The following is a 21,343-nucleotide window of genomic DNA, read 5'->3' on the forward strand; positions in this document are numbered from 1 at the left end:
CCCGTGTGTCCATGCGTCTGACTAAATGCCTCTTAAAGGGTAGCAATCATTTCTACCTCTCCCTCTCCCACTCCACTCCACTGGCAGCACCTTCCAGACTCTATAAAGACAAACTCATCTCATTTAAACTTTCCCCCTCTCGCCTTAAACCAACCGCCCCCTAGTGAGAAACTGTATACAGTATGAGCAGGTACAAAAAGAGTTAAATTCAGGGTTGTGTAACAAAGACTCAGTGAGCATAACTTTGACCAGATAAGAATTTGTAGTAAACAATGAGGTTCTGGAGGCAAAGGCAGTGGGTTAATGAGGTGAAAAAGCATTCATTATGTAAGTCAAAAATCACACAACACCAGGTTATAGTCCAACAGGTTTATTTGGAAACACTAGCTTTCGGAGCGACGCTCCTTCATCAGGTGGTTGTGGAGTTAAGATCATAAGACACAATTTATAACAAATGTTTTTTGTTATATGTTGTGTGTCCTATGGACTAGTACTCCACAACCACCTGATGAAGGAGCAGCACTCCGTAAACCAATGCTTCCCAATAAACCTGTTAGACTATAACCTGGTGTTGTGTGATTTTTAACTTTGTCCATCCCAGTCCAACACCAGCATCTCCAAATCATGTTCATTATGTGAAGCCAGTTAACAAGGTTAAGAACCTCCATTGTATAACACCAGATGGTATAATCTTAACTGTTGATGCTCGCTGATTGTAATGGTCACCCAATCAATACAGGTGTTGCCTTATTTGGAGGCTGCTCCCTATAAGTGACTATATAATTCATTAAGAATCTGCTGTTCGAGAGAAGACAAGAACTCATGTCCCTGTGCACGTGAGTGATCATTCTGTCTCCCTCCAGCGCCCGGGATAAAGATGAAGGAGGTAAAACTATAGTGTCTCTGAGCATTTGGCTTTAACTGATACAGAGGTAGAGAAACGGGATGACACTAGTATTATACAGTATCCTGAACTAAGCAAAATAATGACATAAAAATGAGAATTTAATTTTTTTTGTATATGCTACAGATACTCTTAACTACACAAATTTGACTTCAAAATGAATTGTATAATTTCGTTGAACACATGACGACCCAATCTAGCCAGCTGATCAACTGGAGTGATTTTCAACTCAATAGCTTAAATGAGTTTGCATAAACTTTGGAAAAGTCCCCTTGTGGGACCTGCTCTTTGTGGGGAGAAAGGATAAAGTATTCTGTGATTGCAGTGTTTCACCTGTTTTTGTTTTTGTGGTTGTATTTGACTGCAGCCACGTTCGGAAGTCTAACACTAATCCCCAGGGCAAATATTCTGACACATCTCCTGACAGGTCCAGGCAGGAGCCATCTCTGGGTTTATGAAGCCAGATTAACACTGTGTACTCTGCTACTAATATGCTCCCAGATTACAGGTGACCAATAGTTAGTATTTCACGTTTTTAACCAATTTGTGTGTCAGTTATGCCTCAGTGGGCAGCACTTGACTCAGTCACAAGGTTCTGGGTTCAATTGTCCCTCCAGGGTTTGGTCTGAACCTGCAGTCCTGAGGGAATGCTGCTCTGTCGGAGGTGCTATTTTTACAGGTGAAACATTAGCTGGAAACACTCTCTCCGGTGGATGTAAATGATCCCATGGCTCAATGTTGTTGGGGAGCAGGTCAGTTCCCCTGGCGACCTGGCCCATTGTTTGTTTATCCTTCAATTGGCATCACAGACACAGATTGTCAGCTCGACCTTGCTGTTCCGAGGAGCTTGCATAGTCTTTCCCGTCTTACTTCAGAGGCTGTACTTAAAAAGAAATGTCATTGGCTGTAAAATGCTGAGTTGTGTAATGTTACAAATCACACGACACCAGGTTATAGTCTAACAGGTTTGTTTGGAAGCACTAGCTTTCGGAGCGCTGCTGTGGATGTGACAGGCACTGAATAATTTCATGTTTCTGTTGGTGTTTGTAAAAGGCATTTGGATTTCAGTTTGTGTTTTAAGTATCAGTGGTAGATGAGTAGGTGGTGATTCTGGACGATAGGATTTACATGCGTTTGGAGAGGGAAGGATTGGTTAGGGCTAGTTGGCATGGTATTGTGTGAGGGAGATTGTGTCTCCCAAACTTGGTTAAGTTTTTTTAATGAAACAACAAAGAAGATTGAAGAGGGCAGAGTGGTAGATGTTTTTTACCTGGAATTTAGTAAAGCCTTTGACAAGGTTCCACATGGTCGATTAAACTAGTAAAGTTAGATCACAGGGATTCGGGGTGAGCTAGCCATTGGATACAAAATTAACTTAATGGCAGGAGATGGAGGGTGGTTTTTCAGACTGAGGCCTGTGACCAGCGGGGTTCCACAAGGATCAGTTCTAGTTCACTTTTTGTTTGTGATGAGATTTGGATGAGATTGTAGGAGGCATGGTTAGTAGGTTTGCAGGTGTCACCAAAATTGGTGGCATAGTGGACAGTGAAGAAGGTTATTTTAAGACTGCAAAGTGATCTTGATCAGTTGGGTCAATGGGCTGAGGAGTAGCAGATGGCGTTTAATTTGGATAAATGTGAGGTATTGCATTTTGGTAAAACCAACAAGAGCAGGGCTTATACAATGAATGGGAGGTGTGATGCTGCTGTTCCTTTAACAAGGTTACATTGTCCTTTTTTTTTGTCAGAGATGTTGTAAAAGTCACAGGTTAAGGGTTTCCATGGATTTTAGGGCTAGTTTGTTTACAGCTAACAGATACTGGCTCAGGAAAAAGGCTTTCAGGTTTTTAAAAAAAAGGGGAGTGGCCAGTTCTCACAGCTCAGCTTATCTCTGGTTTGGTTTGAACATAGGAAAGTACAGCACAGTACAGGCCCTTCAGCCCTCATTGTTGTGCCAACCTTTTATCCTACTCTATAGTCAAACTAACCTACATATTCTTCATTTTATGTCATCCACGTGCCTATCCAAGTGTCGTTTAAATATCCCTAATGTATCTGACTCTACTACCATTGCTGGCAGTACATTCCACGCACTCGTCACTCTCTGTCTAAAGAACCGACCTCTAACATCTCCCAAAACCTTCCTCCAGTCACCTTTAAAATTATTCCCCTTGTGATAGCTATTTCTGCCCTAGGAAAAAGACTCTGACTATCCACTCTATCTATGCCTCTCATCATCTTGTACAACTCTATCAAGTCGCCTCTTATCCTTCTTCCCTCTAATGAGAAAAGCTTTAGCTCCCTCAACCTTCATAAGACATGCCCTGCAGGGCACTCAACATCCTGGTAAATCTCCTCTGCACCCTCTCTAAAGCTTCCACATCCTTCCTATATTGAGGCAACCAAAGCTGAACACAATATTGCAACTGTGGTCTAACCAAGTCTCTAGAGAGCTGCAGCATAATGTTGCGGCTCTTAAACTCAGTCCCCCTGCTAATGAAAGCCAACACACCATACGTCTTCTTAATGACCCTATTGGGTGGCAACTTTAAGGGATCTATGGACATGGATTCCAAGATCCCTCTGTTCCTCCACACTGCCAAGAATCCTGCCTTTAGCCTTGTATTCTGCATTCAAATCTGCCATTTCTCAGCCCAGTTCTGCATCCTATCAATGTCCCGTTGCAACCTACAACAGCCCTCAACACTATGACTCACTCCACCAACCTTCGTGTCATCAGCAATCTTACTAACCCATCCTTCCACTTCCTCATCCAAGTCCTTTATAAAAATCACAAAGAGCAGAGGTTCTAGAACAGATCCCTGCAGAACACCACTGGTCACCGAGCTCCAGGCTGAATAATTTCCATCTACTACCACTCTCTGTCTTCTATGGGCCAGCCAATTCTGTATCTAGACAGACAGGTTTCCCTCTATCCCATGCCTCCTTACTTTCTGAATGAGCCTAGCATGAGGAACCTTATCAGACACCTTGCAAAAATCAATGTAAACTGCATCCATTGATCAATCTTCGTCTATGGATTTTGTCACATCCTCAAAGACTTCAAAAATATTTGTGAGGCATGACCTGCCCCTCACAAAGCCATGCTGACTATCTCTAATCAAACTATGGTATTCCAAGTAACCAAAAATCCTGTCTCTCAGATTCCTCTCCAATAATTTGCCTACCACTGACATAAGACTGGCTGATCTGTATTTGCCAGGATTATTCCTATTCCCTTTGTTGAACAAGAGAATAACATTTGCCTCCCTCCAATCATCTACTCCAGTGGCAGTGAGGATGCAAAGATCATAGCCAAAGGTGCAGCAATCTCTTCCCTCACTTTCCATAGTAACCTTAGGTATATCCTGCCTAGCCCCAGAGGACTTATCTATCCTTATGCTTTTCAAAATTTTCAGCACATCCTCCTTCTTAACATCAACCTATTTGAGCTTCTCAATCTGTTTCACGCTGTTCTCAGAAACCTCAAGATCCCTCTCAGTAGTGAATACTGAAGCAAAGTATTCATTAAGGACCTCCCCTACCACCTCCGACTTCAGGCACAAGTTCCCTCCATTATCCCTGATTGGCCCTACCCTCACTCTAGCCATCCTCTTGTTCCTCACCTAAGTGTAGAACATCTTCGGGTTTTTGTTAATCCTACCCGCTAAAGCTTTTTCATGACCCCTTCTAGCTCTCCTAAGTCCATTCTTCAGTTCCTTCCTGGCTACCTAGTAACTACCTAGAGCCCTGTCTGATCCTTGCTTCAGCAGCATTAAGTAAGCTTCCTTCTTCCTCTTGATTAGATGTTCCACATCCCTTGTCACCCAAGGTTCCTTCACCCTACCATCCCTTCCTTGGCTCAGTGGGACAAACCTGTCCAGCACTATCAGAAAGTGCTCCCTAAACAACCTCCACATTTCTGTCACGCATTTCCCTGAGAATAGGTCTGGCTATTCACTGAAAGCAGTCAGTCAGTTGTGAAGCTGCTGGACCCAAAGAAGCAGCTCCATGCTGACCCTCCCTCTCTCTGACATCTCTCCTGTAAGACCCTGGGTTTGAGTTTACGTTTTAGTGCCAAGCAATGTTCGTGGGGATTGTTGCAAGTGGTTGGAACACCATCGTTAAGTTGGGATGGTCTGTTGGGTTTTCGGAGAGGTTAAGTTATTCGGTATTCTGTTCTCGTTTGTTTGTGTTTCATTCAGTAGTCTGTAAATAAATTCTGTTTTGATTAAGACTAAGTGGTTTGACCAACTGCATCCCTCCTGGAAAATCCACGTTACACCTGATTAAAACAACGTGCAACGTTAGGGAGGGACTACTTTCGTGAAATGTTTTGAGGGGGTCTGGCCTGGTCCATAACAGTAGGCCCCTGGTAGTGGTATAAAACAGAGAGCTGGGGGTGAGCTGCTGCCTCACAGCGCCAGGGGCCAGGGTTCAATTCCAGCCTTGGGCGACTGTCTGACATTTTCCCCGTGTCTGTGTGGGTTTCCTCCGGGTGCTCCGTTTTCCTCCTACGGTTCAAAGACGTGCAGGTTAGGTGAACTGACCGTGCTAAATTGCCCATAGTATTCAGGGTTGTGTAGGTTAGGTGAACTGACCGTGCTAAATTGCCCATAGTATTCAGGGTTGTGTAGGTTAGGTGAACTGACCGTGCTAAATTGCCCATAGTGTTCAGGGTTGTGTAGGTTAGGTGAACTGACCGTGCTAAATTGCCCATAGTGTTCAGGGTTGTGTAGGTTAGGTGAACTGACCGTGCTAAATTGCCCATAGTATTCAGGGATGTGTAGGTTAGGTGCATTAGTCAGGGAAAATGTAGAGTAATTGGGTAGGGGAATGGGTCTGGTAGGATTACTCTTTGGAGGATTGGTGTGGACTTGTTGGGCCAAATGGCCTGTTTCCACACTGAAGGGATTCTGTGTATAATTGTTTGAAGTTTGCCTCACAGGTGTCAAAGGCATTTAGCATGCTTGCCTTGGTTGCTCAGACCTTTGAGTATTAGGATTTGTGGCATCATGTTGAGGTTGTACAAGACTTTGGTGAGGCCTCTTCTGGAACACTGTGTCCAATTCTGGTCATCTTGTTGTAAGAAGGGTATTATCAATCTGGAAAGGGTTCCGAAAAGATTTACCAGGATGTTGCCGAGAATGGACCGTTTGAGATATAAGAATAGACGCAATAAGCTGGGACATTTTTCACTGGAGCATTGGAGGTTGAGGAGTGACCTTATAGAGGTTTATAAAGTCATGAAGGGCTTGGATAAGGTGCATGACAAGGGTCACTTTCCTGGGGTGGGGGAGTTAAAACTAAGGATCATTTTTTACGGTGAAAAGGGAAAGATTTATAACGTATACGAGGGACAATTTGTTTACACAGAGATTGGTCATGTGTGGAATTAAGTTCAAGAGAAAATGATAGATGAGGGTATGATTTAAAAGATATTTGGATAAGTGAATAGGTAAGGTTTGGTTTGGATATAGGCCAAGTGCTGGCAGGTGAGACTAGTTTAGTTTGGGATTTTGGTCGGTATGAATTTCTTGGACTGTAGGGTCTGTTTCTTTGCTGTATGACTCAATGACTGTCTAACTTACAAAGGAAGTTCTGGTTCACTGGACAATTAGCGAGCTTTGAGAAGATTTGTAGCTCAGGTTGAGGTTCTGGATATAGGTTTGCTTGCTGAGCTGGAAGGTTCATTTTCAGATGTTTAGTCACCGTACTAGATTAATATCTTCAGTGAGCCTCTGGACGAAGCACTGCTGGTATTTCCTGATTCCTATTTATGTTTGGGATTCCTTGGGTTGGTAACGTCATTTCCTGTGGTGATCTTATTTCCTGTGGTGATCTTATTTCCTGTTCTTTTTCTCAGGGGGTAGTAAATGGGATCCAAATCAATGTGGTTATTGATAGAGTTCCGGTTGGAATGCCACACTTCTAGGAATTCTTGTGCGTGTCTCTGTTTGGTTTATCACCACAGGAAATGACATCACCAAACCAAGAAAACCCAAACATATAAATAGAAAGCAGGAAACACCAGCAGTGCTTCATCTGGAGGCTCACTGAAGATGTTACCTTGTATGGTGATGAAATGTCTGAAAATGAACCCTCCAACTCAGCAAGCAAACCTACATCTATCATTGTCCAATCACTGGATGATCTTATTAAAAGGCATTGCAGCTTTGAGGTGCCAATGGCCTATCATCCTGTTCCTGTCTCTTCTCTTTGCAACAGGTAGTTACTGACCATGTAACTTGCTGCCTGTGGAAGCAGAAACAATTGATTTCGGAGAGAGATTGATGGTCCCTCAAGGGAAATAAAACAGCAAGCAATTGGAGAAAAGAGAGCGGGACAAATAGGTTTGACAAGATTGCGATAGATGGACTGAATGGCCTCTTGTTCTGTAGTGACTATATTGCTAATGATTGGGTAAGGTGTTGCCTTGATTTAAAAATTAGAAAAAGGCAAAAGATGTATGTTTGATACAATTCCTTTATAACCTAAGGATGGCAAATTATTTTGCAGTCAATGAAGGAATTTTTGAACTGTTGTAAGAAACACAGAAGTCAATCCACACAGAACAAGATCCTGCAAGGCAGATCAACTGTTATTAGTGGGTATCGGCTGAGATATTAATGTTGGTCAGGATGCTGGCAAGAATTCCGCTACTTGTGTAGTACTGTAAGAAATTCACCAAGGGTCCTCAGACAGCACCTTCCAAACCTACGACCAGGACAGGGGCAGCAGGGGACACCCCTGCAAGTTCCCCTCCAAGCCACTCCTGAGTTGGAAATATATTCCTTCAGTGTCACTGAGTCAGAATCCTGGAATTCCGTCCCTAAGGGCATTGTGGACTGTAGCGATTCAAGAAGGCAGCTCACCCCCACCTTCTCAAGGGGGCAACTAGGGACGGGCCAGCTATGCCCACATCACACGAGTGAATAATAGTAAATAGCGAATAGATCTGATATATCCATTTGAGTGAGCATTGGGATCTCAGTTTTACATCCCATCCACAGGCCACAGCTCTGTTAGTGCCGCACTCCCTCTGATGATACCATGGTGTATTTTGCTAACGATTGAGAGGGATTAGACAGAATGAATTTGTTGTTTTTTTTGTGTATAGGACATATCTGGGCAATGTTCTGAAATGCCAGGTCTTACTGGAACAGCTTGGCTCAGCGTGGCTAGCTCTGGAGCACAAGTCTTCAGTATTATTGCCAGATTGTTGTCAGACCCATAGTCTGTGTTGTATCAGTGCCTTCAGCCCTTTCTTATCACATGGAGTGCATCGGATTGGCTGAAGACTGGCATCCGTGATGCTGGGGAGCCCTGGACAAGGCTGGAATGATTCACATACTCAGCACTTCTGGCTTAAAATAGTTCCTGAGATTTTTACACTGATGTTCTGGGATCCTCTATCATTGAGGATGAGGATATTTGTGGTGCCTCCTCTTCTCATTAATTGCCCTATCATTTATATTTCTGTTGCAAAGGATTTATCATGTGATTAACTTTACAGTTTCAATCAAATATGTAAAAAAGACTACGGTCTATTACTGTTTACAAATAAAAAGTAATTTTGGAAAGCAGTATTCAGAAATGTTTTAGACAGAGGTAATGGATGTTTTATTGATTTAATTGTTGATCACAGTCTTGAAAATTTCAACTGGGTCTATGCTGCCATTGCCTAGCAACAGCCTCTGGATTGAGGTAATGGATGTTTTTGCAGTATACCCCTGGAAGTTGTGGCTAGTTGATGAAGAACTTCACAAGGATGTTGTTTCTCTGTAAGAGACTGAGCTTAGATCTGAATGCAGTGTTCCTGTTATCTCTCACATTTAAGTAGTTTGGACAAACTCTGATAAGTTTCAAATATCAGGATTCATAACCATTTCTAAACCGAATCTGAAAGCTAGTCTGAAAATTGCCCATCATTTTATGACTGACAGAAAAATGAACTCATCAGCAAGAAAGTGAAGGAACTGAGAAATTACCTGATTCTACCCTTTCAATTTAAACTCTTGATATTTATGCAAAGCTATGTCATTGTCATAGAGTCATGGAGATGTACAGCACGGAAACAGACTCTTCGGTCCAACTCGTCCAAGCCAACCAGATAACCTATATTAATTCAGTCCCATCTGCCAGCACTTGGCCAATATCCCTCTTAAACCCTTCCTATTCATATACCCATCCAGATACATTTTCAATATTGTAATTGTACCAGCCTTCATCACTTCCTCTGGCAGCTTATTCCATACATGCACCACCTTTTGCATGAAAAAGTTGCACCTTAGGTCCCTGTTAAATCTTTCTCTTCTCACCCTACACTTAAGTAGGATAGATGAATCCAGAATACATGAGTATGAACACCCTTGTGCTGCTGTGGGAAGACCCACAATGTCCTTAAGGGAGGGAATTCCAGGAGTTTGACCCAGTGACACTGAAGGAACAGCGATATATTTCCAAGTCAGGATGGTGACTGGCTTGGAGGGGAACATGCAGGGGGTGGTGTTCCCATGTATCTGCTGCCCTTGTCCTTCTAGACAAAAGTGGTCATGGATTTGGAAGATGCTGTCAGTGGATCTTTGGTGAATTTCTGCAGTGCATCTTGTAGATGGTACACACTGCTGCTATTGAGCCTCGATGGTGGGAGGAGGGAATGTTTGTGGATGTGGTGCCAATCAAGCGGCTGCTTTGTCCTGGATGGTGTTGAGGTTCTCGAGTGTTGTTGGAGCTGCCCCCATCCAGGGCAAGTGGGGAGTATTCCATCACACTCCGGACTTGTGCCTTGGAGATGGTGGACAGGCTTCGGGGAGTCAGGAGGTGAGTTACCTGCCACAGTATTCCTAGCCTCTGACCTGCTGTTGTAGCGAAGGTGTTTATATGGTGAGTCCAATTCAGTTTCTGGTTAATGGTAACCCTCAGAATGTCGATAGTCGAGGATTCCATGATTGTAATGCCATTGAATGCCAAGGTTAGATTATTTTTTGTTTGGGATGGTCATTACTTGGCATTTGTGTGGTGTCAATGTTACTTGCCACTTGTCAACCCAAGCCTGGATATTGTCCAGATCGTGATGCATTTGAACACTGACTGATTCAGTGTCGGAGGATTCGTAAGTGGTGCTGAACATTGTGCAATCATAGAGTCATAGAGATGTACAGCACAGAAACAGATCCTTCGGTCCTACCCGATTCCCACTTCTGTCATTACGATGGAGGGAAGGTCATTGATGAAGCAGCTGAAGATGGTTGGGCCTGGGACACTACCCTGAGGAACTTGTGCAAAGATGTCTTGGAGCTGAGATGACTGACCCCCAACAACCACACCCAGCTTCCTATGTATCAGCTGTCATGCACTAGTGTAGTAGGGCTTGATTTCCCATTTGATTTTTGTGGAGTTATCATGAAAGTTAAAGATTTTTAAAAGTGTGCAGAATTCCCTAATTTACTTGACTTTCAAATTCAGGTGGACAGACAATGTGGGCCAGGTTTCTGTAACTGATCAAGAATTGATATTTATTGCAAATCGAAACATTTAACTACAGATGAGTAATTGTGAACTGAGGGCATCTATCTGTAACAGTTAAAACTCTAACCCTGTTATAAGCAGCCCCTACACAGACAGGAAGGAAAACACGAGTGTTCCAGGCAGAGGGAAAGATTGGGAAGGCTGTTCAATGTTCCCTGTTTACAGGGTTCACTGAGATTTGCTTTATAATTTGTCAGGATATGCTGCTCCTGGATTCTCCTTTGCTAGTTGCTTTTACTTTCTTGTCAAAGGCACAGGGTGGCTGGTTCACACTTTATTATGTCTCTGGCTTAATAGCTGACATAGCTGACAACAATAACTAAGGGAAAAAAATAAACTGACTTTCCTTCGGAGGTAGTTCTTGCTCTTACCGGGAGCCAATAGATCAGTGAACCTTACTTCGGTAGTGGGTAAAGTTTTTTGGAAAGGATTATAAGAGATTGGATTTATAATCAACGAGAAAGCAATAAGTTGATTAGGGATACACAACACGGTTTTGTGAAGGTTAGGTCATGCCTCACAAACCTTATTGAGTTCTTCGGGAAAGTGACCAGATAGATGGCTGAGGGTAAAGCGGTTGATGTGGTGTATATGGATTTCACTGAGGCGTTTGATAAGGTTCCCCATGATATGCTTCAGTGTTTGGTTCAATAGCCGGGGGCTGAGGGGGATTTAGCAGTTTGGATCAGAAATTGGCCAGCTGAAAGGTGACAAGAGTGTGGTGGCTGATGGGAAATATTCATCCTGAGTTCAGTTACTAGTGGTGTACCATAATGATCTGTTTTGGGTCCACTGCTGTTTGTCATTTTTATAAATGACCTGGATGAGGCCATAGAAGGATGGGTCAGTAAATGGGAAGAGAGAATAAAACTCTCACAGTTTTATAGTCCTTGGAGGGCTTATAACCTGACACTACAGTGGTGTAATTGTCAACTAGAAGGGTTTGGGCATGGGAAAGCAGCTAAGTGTGCTTTAGAATAGTTGCGGCTAGAGGTAACTAAAACGAGAATAGGTTTTCAGAGGCGGATAAACTGAATCAGGGACAGTGTCGGATATTTAACTGGAGGTGAAATGGACAGTGTTGGTAATGATGCTGATAGGTGCCTAAAAAAAATTAATTCCAAGGTCACTGAAGGGGAGCCTCATGCAAAGCATTCCGAACTGTCATGGATCAGTTGGGCTGAATGGCCTGATTTTCAGCTGGATCTGCCTTGCAATTTTACCCAAACCAAATAGATTTGTTTATAGCTGAAAATTAAAACACTGTTTTTAACTTGTTTAGGTTGGGCCTGGTGTAATCAAACAGCTTCTGATGTGAATCCTACCCTTACAATGGAAGCAGAGGAATCTTTATGTGCATCGGGGAGGCAAATGAACTGCACAGGTATGAAAGCACAGTTTGTGCTGTAAATAATCTCAGTGTAACCATGGCATTCATGTGTGTGACATGGACAGATCTCACAAGTCCATGAGGATGTTCCTAAATCCCTCAAGTCCAAAAGTCTTAACGGGATATCGAGATGAGGTCCTAAAGGTGAGATAAGGCCCTAAAGCTAAGTTAAGGGGTTAATGAATGGATCAAGAGAAACTATAACCTTGGATTGTGGGGAGGGATGTTTTAAATGATGTCAGAAAGCACTTCTACACACAATGAGGAACTCTGTCCCCCAAAACCCTGTGGAGTGTGGGGTTGAAATATAAGTCAAAACTGAGATTGATAGGTTTTTATTGTACAAGTTTATTAAGGGTTACGGAACCAAAATGAGTGGATAGAGTTAAGGCACAGATAAGGCAGAAACGCAGGCTAGAAGGCCAAATGCTGAAAATGTGTTGCTGGAAAAGCGCAGCAGGTCAGGCAGCATCCAAGGAGCAGGAGAATCGACATTTTGGGCATGAGCCCTTCTTCATTCCTGAAGACGGGCTCATGCCCGAAACGTCGATTCTCCTGCTCCTCGGATGCTGCCTGACCTGCTGCGCTTTTCCAGCAACACATTTTCAGCTCTGATCTCCAGCATCTGCAGTCCTCACTTTCTCCTATAAGGCCAAATGGTCTTTCCTGATGAAGGGCTTTTGCCCGCAACATCGGTTTTCCTGCTCCTTGGATGCTGCCTGACCTGCTGTGCTTTTCCAGCACCACTCTAATCTTGATTCTGATCTCCAGCATCTGTGTTCCTCACTTCTATGCAGAAGGCCAAATGGCCTCCTCCTGCTCCAACCTTCCTGTTAGCAGCACTGTGGAGTGATCTGAAGATGTGAAAAGTGCTACAAAAATGCAATATTTTTCTCCATTGCATGTTTGAGATGACTGCAAAGCTGTCTTTGGTGTGTAAAATTCTGACCTGGTTCAGTTGATTTTTTAAAACTGAAATCGGAAACATCCTGATTACAGCACTGACATCAATCAGATCGAACATGCAGAAAAGGAAACCATGTTGTGAAACCTCCTGCCAAATCTTTTTTAGAATTACAATAATCTTGAGAATTGCTGTCTTGTAATTCTTTCTTAAAATATTTGACCTTTTGGGTGATAGGATTCAGTGAGGCCGACGCAGGGAAAACATTCCCTTTCTGTGATGAAAGACAGAATCTTTCTCCTATTTTTTTTCTTTTATTCATTAGTGGAACGTGGGGGTCGTTGGCTGGGTCAGCATCTATTGTCTGTCCCTAGTTGCCCCTTGAGAAGGTGGGGGTGAGCTGCCTTCTTGACCCGCTGCAGTCCATGTGCTGTAGGTAGACCCACAATGCCTTTGGGGATGGAATTCCTTTTCTTTCTCTAAGCCCTCCTCCCACCCCCTCCCCCTTCAGGTATCACACCCTAACACAACACTGATGACTATGAACTTCTAGCCACTGGTCCCTGATATTTCTTGAGAAACTGTAGGGGTGGTTTTCCACTGCCTTCTGAGCAATAGACTCTTTCCTTCTTACTGCCTCCCTAAGGGGTAATTGGAAACATTCACTGGTGGATACCCTTCCTGCTTGGCTGTGTAATGAAGATATTATTAACCATCAAGTCCTGGAGTGGAATTTGAACCTGGAGCATTTGGGGTTAGAGGTAGAGAGTCTACCCATTGTGCCACAAGATTTCCTTCAGGCTATAATGAGGATCACTGAATTAGGGGAGGTGATGACCTAGTGGTGTTATCACTGGGCTGTTATTCCAGAGACCCCAGATAATGTTCTGGGGACCTGGGATTGAGTCACACCATGGCAGATGGTAGAATTTAAGCTCAATAAAACTTTGGAATTAAGAACATTGGAAAAACCCATATGGTTCACTAATGTACTTCAGGGAAAGAAATTTACAACCTTACCTGGTCTGGCCTACATGTGACTCCAGACTCACAGCAAATCTTAACTCTAGGCCAAGTCAGTTACCGATAGGCAATAAGTGAATGTGTTAAATTCCGTTATTAAAAATAAGATGGTCATTAATGAAAGCAGTAAGGAATTCAGAACAAGCATCTTTACTCAGAGTGTTGGGAGAATGTGGAGCTTAGGAGTGGTTGAGTTGAGTAGATTTTTAAGGAGAAGTTGGTAAAACAGAGAGAGAGGATTGGGAGGAGATTCCTGTGGATCAGAAACTCTAGCCTGGCCTGTTTCTGGAGAATGGACTTGGCGCAGCTCTCTTCTCTCTATCTGCAACAAGTTATTTATTAATATACATTCCAAGATTGTCAGAATCAGTGGTTTCTCTGTGAGTGTATTGGTACATAAACCTGCTGGCTTTTCATGAGCAGTTCAGAAACCTCCGGTCGCAAATCCCAATTCCAAGTATGGGTATGCCTTGTGCGTCCAAATGAGTCCCCCCTTCCCACCTCCCCCTCCGCCCCACTTGGATCAACCTCCAGAGGAGAGCTCTGTGTCTGCTCAATCCTGATCTTAAACTGACACAGCAATTCCGGGAGAATGGAATTATTTATTTTTTTGATGCTGAGGATATGGGTGTCACTGGCTGGGCCCAGCATTTATTACCTGTCCCTAGTTGCCCCTTGAGAAGGTGGGGGTGAATTGCTTCCTTAAAGCACAGGGAGTGTGGGGGCAGAATCCTTGTGTATATTTAGGGCTGAGAGAAAGACATTCTCCATCGGTCGGGGACTCAAGGTTGATGGGGAAAGAGCAGGGAAGTGGTTTTGAGAAATGTTGGATCAGCCATGATCCTTTTGAACATTTTGAGAGGCCAAGTGTTCTTATTTCTTATATGCTATAGATATGTAGATTGGTCCACAATGCCATTAGGGAGGGAATTCCAAGATTTTTACCCAGTAACACTGAAGGAACGGCAATGAAAGATCTTTGACCTGAAATATTATTCCCATTTCTCTCTCCACATATACTGCCAAACTCCGAGTTTCTCTGACATATCAGTCTTTTATTGCACGTTTCCAACTTTTGTCATCTTTTGTATTTGTAATCCTTAAATGTTTTGATGTAATATTTTGTGTTATTGCGCTGCTGTGAAACATGTGGAGACATTTTGTTACTTTAAAGGTGCTACATAAATGTTGGTTCTTGTTGTATTGTTGCTTTCAGTAATTTGCATAAAATGTCTGCCTTCTAAATCTTTCAGATATGGGTAAGTGGTGATAAAATGGGAAAATAATTGAGAATGTCTGGGAAGGAGAGCGGGGATATATAAAACAGAGTTTGATGGCGCCTTCTCTCTCCTGCCTCATCTCAGGGGTTAGTGTGAGGGCAATGGGGAGAATGCACTCTTCCTGACCTGTAAAACCTCGACTAGAAAACCCACTTCTGCTTTTCCTCATCTTCCATCCCGTCGAGCAGTCTGAGATCTTGGAATACATTTTAACTTGTCTCCTGAGTTCTGTCAACACCGTTTTAAAAGTAATATGCATTCTCAGAATGACTTTATAGTTGCAGTCATCACCTTGGTGTTCAGATGCCAAAGATAGACTACAAAGTACATGGAAAGCTTTGTTCTTGTGCTTATGATGTTATTTGAACTCTTCTGTTGTTTTGTAGTTGCTCTAAGGCTCCTATGAATCGTTTACAATTTTAATTAATTTTCAACAACTTCATAAGTGACTTTCTTTTTTTAAGTGGGTCGAGCCCTGTGTTCGGTGTGTCCCCCAGTTCTCGGGGGCTGAGTTTGGTCACTGATTATCATTTTCTGCTGTTGTGCTGATTATCTCCCAGGTGATCAGAGGCCGCCCTGACTCGCACACTGGAGGAACACTGATGCTTTTGTAAAAGATTATTTTTTTCACTCCTTTTATTCTTTTGTAACCTTGAGCTGATGAAGCTTGCTCCTGGATGTGGCCAATGAAACTGAGGAGTGGTGATGAAGTCAGAGGGTTGGAGACCATGTTGAATTATAATTCATCACTTAACCCTGCCCCCTCCCCCCACCGCCCCACTCCCCACGCACCCATCCCCGACAACTGCTGCTTCCATTCTATTCCTGCTCTTAAAAAGAATAAGAACGAGAGAGGCACAGATTTAAAGGGATGTGCAAACAAAGCAGAGGTGACATGAGGGAAAAAACCTCTTCACACAGCGAATAGTTTGGGTCTGGAATGAACTGCCTGGTTGGGCCAGGTACGCAGAGGACATTGGACTTGGATTTGGATAGAAATAGTCTGCAGTTGTATGGGGACATTGGCACTGGGTAGTGATGCTTATTTGATGAGTGAGTGCAGGCACAATGGGCTGAATGGTCTCTTTGTGTACTAGAACAATTCAGTGTTTCTGTGTGCTTTACACAGTGGCTCAGTGATTAGCACTGCTGCCTCACAGCACCAGGCACCTGGGTTCAATTCCAGCCTCGGGCGATTGTCTGTGTGGAGTTTATACATTCTCCCCGTGTCTGTGTGGGTTTCCTCCGGGTGCTCTGGTTTTCTCCCACAATCCAAAGATGTGCAGGTCAGGTGAATTGGCCATGCTAAATTGCCCAGCCCAGAGTGTCCAGGGGTGTGTATGTTAGGTACATTAGTCAGGGTTATACATAAGGGAGGGGAATGGGTCTAGGTGGGTTACTCTTGTGGGGGTGGGGTTTGGTGTGGACCTGCTGGGCCAAAGGGCCTGTTTCCACACTGTACAGATTCTATATCTAAGTTAGGTCTGAGGAGAAGAGGTCTGGTTGAGGAGAAGACAAAATCTACAACTTTCTTTCAGCTTAAACTTCAAAGTAACACAATTTATTAGACATTAATATGAACCAATGTACTCCTCTCAAGAAAGCGAGAACTATCTGCACTGCATGACTATATCATCGTGATCTAGATCCACTAGCATTGTATAAATCGGAATTCTGAACTTAGGAACTGGCACAGTTAAGTTCATGAGTTAATGTTTAATGACGCCATGTATACACAAGTCCATGCTAATGTAATGGGAACCCTCCAGGCCCTAGTTCTCACAAATATTTTTGTTGGATTCCATGCATTTTTGATGGAATGATACCTAACCCCCCCCGACCTGGTGTATTTCCAATCCATAGATATATGTTTGTTATCTGTTCATCTGGAGCTGCATTTCAGAGTTGACCTTCCAACACCCGACCTCAAATTCACCTTTGGAAATTGAACAGTCAAACAGGCTCCCTCCCCTTGAGGTCCCAGTTCAGAAATCGGTCAGGGTTTCTCCACTACATTAGGTAAAAACAAGGACTGCAGCTGATGGAAACCAGAGTCTAGATTAGAGTGGTGCTGGAAAAGCACAGCAGGTCAGGCAGCATCCGAGGAGCAGGAAAATCGACGTTTCGGGCAAAAGCCCTTCATTAGAAATAGAGGCAGGGAGTCTCCAGGGTGGAGAGATAAATGAGAGGGGGGTAGGGGTGGGGATAAAGTAGCATAGAGTACAATAGGTGAATGGGGGTGGGGATGGAGGTGATAGGTCAGGGAGGAGGGTGGACTGGAAATGGGGAAGGAAGATGGACAGGTCATGGGGACGGTGCTGAGCTGGAAGGTTGGAACTAGGGTGAGGTGGGGGAAGGGGAAATGAGGAAACTGTTGAAGTCCACATTGATGCCCTGAGGTTGAAGTGTTCCAAGGCAGAAGATGAGGCGTTCTTCCTCCAGGCATCTGGTGGTGAGGGAGTGGCGGTGAAGGAGGCCCAGGACCTCCCTGTCCTCAGCAGAGTGGGAGGGGGAGTTGAAATGTTGGGCCACGGGGCGGTGTGGTTGATTGGTGCAGGTGTCCCGGAGATGTTCCCTAAAGCGCTCTGCTGGGAGGCGCCCAGTCTCCCCAATGTAGAGGAGACCGCATCGGGAGCAACGGATACAATAAATGATATTAGTGGATGTGCAGGTGAAACTTTGATGGATGTGGAAAGCTCCTTTAGGGCCTTGGATGGAGGTGAGGGAGGAGGTGTGGGCGCAGGTTTTACAGTTCCTGCGGTGGCAGGGGAAAGTGCCAGGATGGGAGGGTGGGTTGTAGGCGGGTGTGGACCTGACCAGGTAGTCACGGAGGGAACGGTCTTTGCGGAAGGCGGAAAGTGGTGGGGAGGGAAATATATCCCTGGTGGTGGGGTCTGTTTGGAGGTGGTGGAAATTTCGGCGGATGATTTGGTTGATGCGAAGGTTTGTAGGGTGGAGGGTGAGCACCAGGGGCGTTCTGTCCTTGTTACGGTTGGAGGGGTGGGGTCTGAGGGCGGAGGTGTGGGATGTAGACGAGATGCATTGGAGGTTATCTTTAACCACGTGGGAAGGGAAATTGCAGTCTCTGAAGAAGGAGGCCATCTGGTGTGTTCTGTGGTGGAACTGGTCCTCCTGGGAGCAGATCCGGCAGAGGCGGAGAAATTGGGAATATGGGATGGTATTTTTGCAAGAGGTAGGGTGGGAAGAGGTGTAATCCAGGTAGCTGTGGGAGTCGGTGGGTTTGTAAAAAATGTCAGTGTCAAGTCGGTCGTCATTAATGGAGATGAAGAGGTCCAGGAAGGGGAGGGAGGTGTCCGAGATGGTCCAGGTAAATTTAAGGTCAGGGTGGAATGTTTTGGTGAAGTTGCTGAATTGCTCAACCTCCTCGCGAGAGCATGAGGTGGTGCCAATGCAGTCATCAATGTAGCGGAGGAAGAGGTGGGGAGTGGTGCGGGTGTAATTACAGAAGATGGACTGTTCTACATAGCCAACAAAGAGACAGGCATAACTGGGGCCTATACAGGTGCCCATGGCTACCCCTTTTGTCTGGAGGAAGTGGGAGGATTCAAAGGAGAAATTGTTAAGGGTGAGGACCAGTTCGGCCAAACGAATGAGAGTGTCGGTGGAAGGGTACTGTTGGGGACGTCTGGAGAGGAAAAAATGGAGGGCTTGGAGGCCCTGGTCATGGCAGATGGAGGTGTAGAGGGATTGGATATCCATGGTGAAGATGAGGTGTTGGGGCCGGGGAAACGGAAGTCTTGGAGGAGGTGGAGGGCGTGGATGGTGTCTAGAACGTATGTGGGAAGTTCCTGGAGTAGGGGGGATAGGACAGTGTCGAGGTAGGTAGAGATGAGTTCAGTGGGGCAGGAGCATGCTGAGACAATGGGTCAGCCAGGGTGGTCAGGCTTGTGGATCTTGGGAAGGAGGTAGAACCGGGCAGTGCGGGGTTCCCGGACTATGAGGTTGGAAGCTGTGGGTGGGAGATCTCCTGAGGTGATTAAGTTCTGTATGGTCTGGGAGATGATGGTTTGGTGATGGGGGGTGGGGTCATAGTCGAGGAGGCGGTAGGAAGAGGTGTCCTCGAGTTGGCGTTTGGCTTCAGCGGTGTAGAGGTCAGTGCGCCAGACTACCACTGCGCCCCCTTTATCCGCTGGCTTGATGGTGAGGTTGGGATTGGAGCAGAGGGATTGGAGGGCTGCGCGTTGTGAGGGTGAGAGGTTGGAGTGGGGGAGGGAGGTAGACAGGTTGAGGCGGTTAATGTCCCGGCGGCAGTTGGAAATGAAGAGGTCGAGGGCAGGTAATAGGCCAGTGCGGGGTGTCCAGGTGGATGTAGTGTGTTGGAGGTGGGCGAAGGGGTCCTCGGAAGGTGGGCGGAGTCCTGATTGTGAAAGTAAGCTCGGAGGCGGAGGCGACGGAAGAATTGTTCGACATCACGGCGTGTATTAAATTCATTGATGCGTGGACGGAGGGGGATGAAGGTGAGTCCTTTGCTGAGGACTGATCGTTCGTCCTCAGTGAGGGGGAGGTCTAGGGGAAGAGTGAAAACTCAGCAGGGCCGGGAGCTGGGATCTGATGTGGGTGTAGAGCTGGGAGTGGGGGCAGTTCCTGTAACTGGAGTGGGTGTGATGGTGGGGGGAATGGGGGAGGAGTCATGAGTAGGGGTAGTGTTCCCCTCGGGGTTCTGGGGGGTGGGGATAGTGACAGTGGGGTCTGTGCCGGGCATGTCAGCAGAATGCAGGTGAGTGGCGCTGGTGGGGGTGGAAGTGGTGGTGACCACGGCAGTAGGGGTGGCAGAGGTCACTGAGTGTGTGGCATCAGCGATGATGTGAAGGGCAGAAGTGATGTCAGGTGTGATGCATGAGGAATTGTGAGGGGTGGAAGTGGTTGTGGAAGTGGCCATGATGGGGGTGGAAGTGACATCATCAATCAGCGTGGGGGTGGTAGCTGCATCAGCCGCATGGCTAATGGTGGAATAGGTTCCGAGGCCAGGGGAATCTTCTGGAATGTTTGAGGAGCGCTGGTTATGGAGGTGGGGAGATAAAAGTTTGTTGTACTTACAGTTTTTGATGTTTGAGATGGAATTGAAATACTGTTTGTTGAGAGTATGAATTCTCCTGAGGATGTCATACAGAGTGGGTCCTTTGCAATTCTGAGAGTGTGGCCCTCAGCTGAAGCAGGGCTGACTGGAGAGAGGTTAGGTGCCGGCGCATTGCTGCAAGCGTGGAGCGGAGGATCTTGAAGGAGAACTGTTGCTGGTGTTTTTGAATCTGTAGTCTGTACTGTTTGTCCTGTTCGGGTCCGAACTCTGCTGGTTTAAAGGTGGTCTGGAGTCCGTGTGGGATGAGTTGGTTACGGAGGCAGGCACTGAGGAAGCAAATGTGACTGTGGTAGCGAGTTTGTTTCAGGACATGGTTGAGGAGCTTCAGGGCAAAGGAAATGACCTGGGAGTTGCAGTGGGAGAGGGACTGCCTGAGATGCTTGTAGAGAGAGGAGGAAAACTTCTTCAAGGCAGGCATCCAGTCTACCACACATCGACCTTCACTGGTCAGTTTACACCTTAGATTCTTACATTGCGTGCAGTATATAACTGGTCTTGTTGGGAACCTCTTCAGTAGGGACTGAGCCATTTGTTCACTGTGCATGTTGTGACATTGAAATGTGGCCCATTAAAGCCATTCTGTGGAATAGTGGTGACCCTGATCAGATTGTCTCTCACTGAACATCCTGCAAAGTCACGGATGGACCTGATGGTCCAAAAAAGTGTTGAGTCTGGGAAAACTGCCCTTCTCTTCCTGGAGATGGGAGGTGAGACCAGACCATGGCTTTATGGATGATCTGAGCAGCAGCACCTATAACCATGCAGCACTCTGTCAGTATGGCACTAGGAGGGTTGGCCTGGATTTACTGCCTGTGTCACTAATGTGAGACTGGAACTGATGACCTCCTGAGTCAGAGGAGAGTACCTTGCCCACTGCCATGTATGTTCAAACTGATTAGATTCTCATCAACTTGTCTGAGCACCAGATTTGGATGCTAAGTGCTTAGTTGAGATTTAATTCAACATGAACACAAGTTGAGAATGATATAGAGCCTTGGGCCATGAAGAATCATCACCATCTCTGTCCATTTAGAGAGAGACAATCAGTTATGGAACATCGAACACAGAACTGTACAACACATGATGATGTTGTACTGAACATGATGCCCAAATTAAACTAATCCCTTCTGCCTGCCCTTGGTCCATATCCCAATCATTCCTTACCTATTCATGTGCTCATCTAAAACTCCCTTAAACACTCCGATTGTATCTGC

General features: G+C 45.2%; 1 protein-coding gene across 3 annotated transcripts in view; it reads left to right on the forward strand.

The window, feature by feature from the left end:
• Positions 1-819: 819 nt before the first annotated feature.
• Positions 820-21,343, forward strand: part of LOC140485551 (probetacellulin-like) — a 47,616-nt gene continuing 27,092 nt past the window's right edge. For 2 of the 3 annotated variants that reach the window (XM_072583770.1, XM_072583769.1), the window contains exons 1-2: positions 820-886; positions 11,717-11,818. In XM_072583770.1, coding sequence (XP_072439871.1) covers positions 11,767-11,818 — 52 coding nt within the window. In that variant the 5' untranslated portion in view covers positions 820-886; positions 11,717-11,766. Of the gene's footprint in view, positions 887-11,714; positions 11,819-21,343 lie in introns of those variants that run through there. The other variant, XM_072583771.1, reaches the window with a different exon arrangement.

The sequence above is a fragment of the Chiloscyllium punctatum genome, chromosome 14 (assembly GCF_047496795.1).
Source record: "Chiloscyllium punctatum isolate Juve2018m chromosome 14, sChiPun1.3, whole genome shotgun sequence".
Taxonomy (NCBI): Eukaryota; Metazoa; Chordata; class Chondrichthyes; order Orectolobiformes; family Hemiscylliidae; genus Chiloscyllium; species Chiloscyllium punctatum.